This window comes from Bactrocera latifrons, unplaced genomic scaffold, assembly GCF_001853355.1.
Source record: "Bactrocera latifrons isolate USDA-ARS-PBARC rearing strain unplaced genomic scaffold, ASM185335v1 scaffold_244, whole genome shotgun sequence".
Taxonomy (NCBI): Eukaryota; Metazoa; Arthropoda; class Insecta; order Diptera; family Tephritidae; genus Bactrocera; species Bactrocera latifrons.
The window spans coordinates 361,582-363,901 of record NW_017536008.1 but is presented as its reverse complement, the minus strand read 5'-3'; the positions used below and the strand labels follow the sequence as shown (position 1 = coordinate 363,901).

Here is a 2,320-nt window from a genome sequence, read left to right as displayed (position 1 = left end):
TTACCGATTTTCTCATTAGCTACGATTAAGAATTCAATAATCACTTTTTCATTTTATTAATTCGAATGAAAAACTCAAATTATTTGGCCGACATATTGCTTTTGTTGTTTTGACAATAATCCAAACCGAATTTCGAGAAAATATTTCGTCAAATAAAAACGGGCTGTATCAGGTTTTTCAGTTGGTACAATGCTCCGATAACCGCGGTTCTGTCAAAAAAGCAGCTTCGTTGAGAGCAGAGAAATGGTTGTGTACAAAATTTTAGATCGATATCTCAAAAACTAATTGACTAGATCGCATATATATAAATTGACATGTACATGACTAAATCGACTCAACTCGTCATGCGGATCATTATGTATTATATATACATATGTACATAGTTATAAGTTAGTTCTTTCTAGGTATCACAAGCTTCGTGCCAAACTTAATATGGTGTATGGAAATAAATATGACGAGTCGAACAACACAACTCTTGTAATTTGTGTAACCATGAAAAAATATTAGCTAATTCTCCTCTTACAAATTGAAGTTCAGCAGCTAATTAATAATGATAACACGTGTATATATCGAGTCCTTGGCTTAAAATATATACCATTTAGAAGGCATAACATACAACACTTTGTCCTACTGAAATTCTCTGCTATTCACTAAGAATAATATAAACAAGATTGCACAATCATTAATTTTAGAAGGAGAAGTGGCAGGATAAAATACTGTCTCCTGGCTTGTAAACTGAAAACTGTTTCTCTCTAATGCCACTTCTCATTCAGAAACTTTTTACTTCACCGCCTGTTATTTATTGTTCATTCTTGTTCATAACTGTCGCAGCCTTAGACGGAAAAAGACGGTAAAACCTTAATGTAATCTTTACCGAATACTTACATATGTGTATGGGCTACTCTTGAAATTAAGCAGAGTTTACAAATACAACCCCATAAATTGAAAGTTCAATTGTTTTGCGTTATATAAAATGCTATTAATATTTGTAATATTGACCACATAAAAGTAAAGGACGGGCAAAATATCTTATAATTCATTCCAAACTTCTAAAATTTTGCTAAAGGGTTTTTAGAACTATAATTCTCACCTTGTATTTTCGATTTAACATTTGTTATTAACTTTTAATTTCCTGTTACTAATTAATTTCTAACAACTCAAAAATGTTTTTGTATTGTTATATGATGTTTCTTCCTTGTATTCCTCCCAAGTTTTATGGTTTTCGTTTTCTTTGCATTGCATTCAATATCAGCAAAAACAAGAAGAAAAGACTGTTTTGGAAGAACTGCCAAAATTACGAAAAACTTCTATTACTACATCTAGAGAAGAACTAAAGCCAGAACCGCCTAAACCTAAATCCAAGGCTAAGGTCAAAGCTAAGCCGAAATATGAAGAACTACCAGAAATACCGGACTATGAAAGGCCTGTTTTAGAAAAATATGAAAAGTCTGAATTCGCTGCAAGTGACTTTAATCGAGAACTTGATATACCTTCGAAAATGCAAAAACCGGTATTAGATTCAGAGAAAAACGAACCAGAGAAAGGCATTCTTAAAAGCGGACCACCAAAGGTATGAAACAGCTCACATTTTGCATAAATTATTTAAAGAGAATATTAACGGGTCGTTTACTAAGCGAAATCGATGAAAACAGCTGATTTGGTTTTATATTTTAGCAGCCAACTTCACATTTAACTTCTTTATCATTATATAGTAAAGATTGTTTGTAAACAAGTTTTTTACATTTTAATACGTCCTGGCGGATAAAATAAAGTTGTCGATTGATGTAAATCGTCGTTCTGAGGGATTAATTTGTTTTATGCAACCGTTCACCTCACGCAATAAAAAAATCGTATTTGAATTGCACTAAGAAATTAAAGTAACTAAAAGTATAATACTCATCAGAGGTAAATTGGCAAAGGACCATGTGTACCATTTGCATGAAATCCTGCTAATAAGTAGAAACGCATCTGTTATTTCAATGTACTATATAATTAAATGTTGAATGCTGTATACATGTGTTTACTCATGTTTACAGAAAGAAAAGGCCGACCAAGTGTCAACTGATGAATCCACTGGCTTCAAAGTAGGTAAAGGAAAGATTCCAGAAGATGGTACTGACGTTGATTCAGCAAGTTTGCGTCCTGTGATTATTGAGCCAGAGGTAAGTCATGTATGAAGTAAAAATACGTTTTATTTTATTATGTACAAGTGTACGACATTCTGTGACGGATACGCAATTTTTTTTTCAGGGGGAGGTGAAGTTGATTTTTAAGTTTTTGGGGTGGGTGGGGCTCTGCCCTTTCAACATATTTTGAATAT

The 2,320-nt window shown here is 32.7% G+C and overlaps 1 protein-coding gene across 21 annotated transcripts in view; it reads left to right on the top strand.

The window, feature by feature from the left end:
• Nucleotides 1–2,320, top strand: part of LOC108969215 (twitchin) — a 102,971-nt gene that overhangs the window by 30,613 nt on the left and 70,038 nt on the right. For 19 of the 21 annotated variants that reach the window (XM_018933779.1, XM_018933771.1, XM_018933767.1 and 16 more), the window contains 2 exons: nt 1,249–1,570; nt 2,037–2,162. The exons of the other annotated variants lie outside the window; for them this stretch is intronic. In XM_018933779.1, coding sequence (XP_018789324.1) covers nt 1,249–1,570; nt 2,037–2,162 — 448 coding nt within the window. The remainder of the gene's footprint in view (nt 1–1,248; nt 1,571–2,036; nt 2,163–2,320) is intronic. 21 annotated transcript variants of the gene reach the window in all.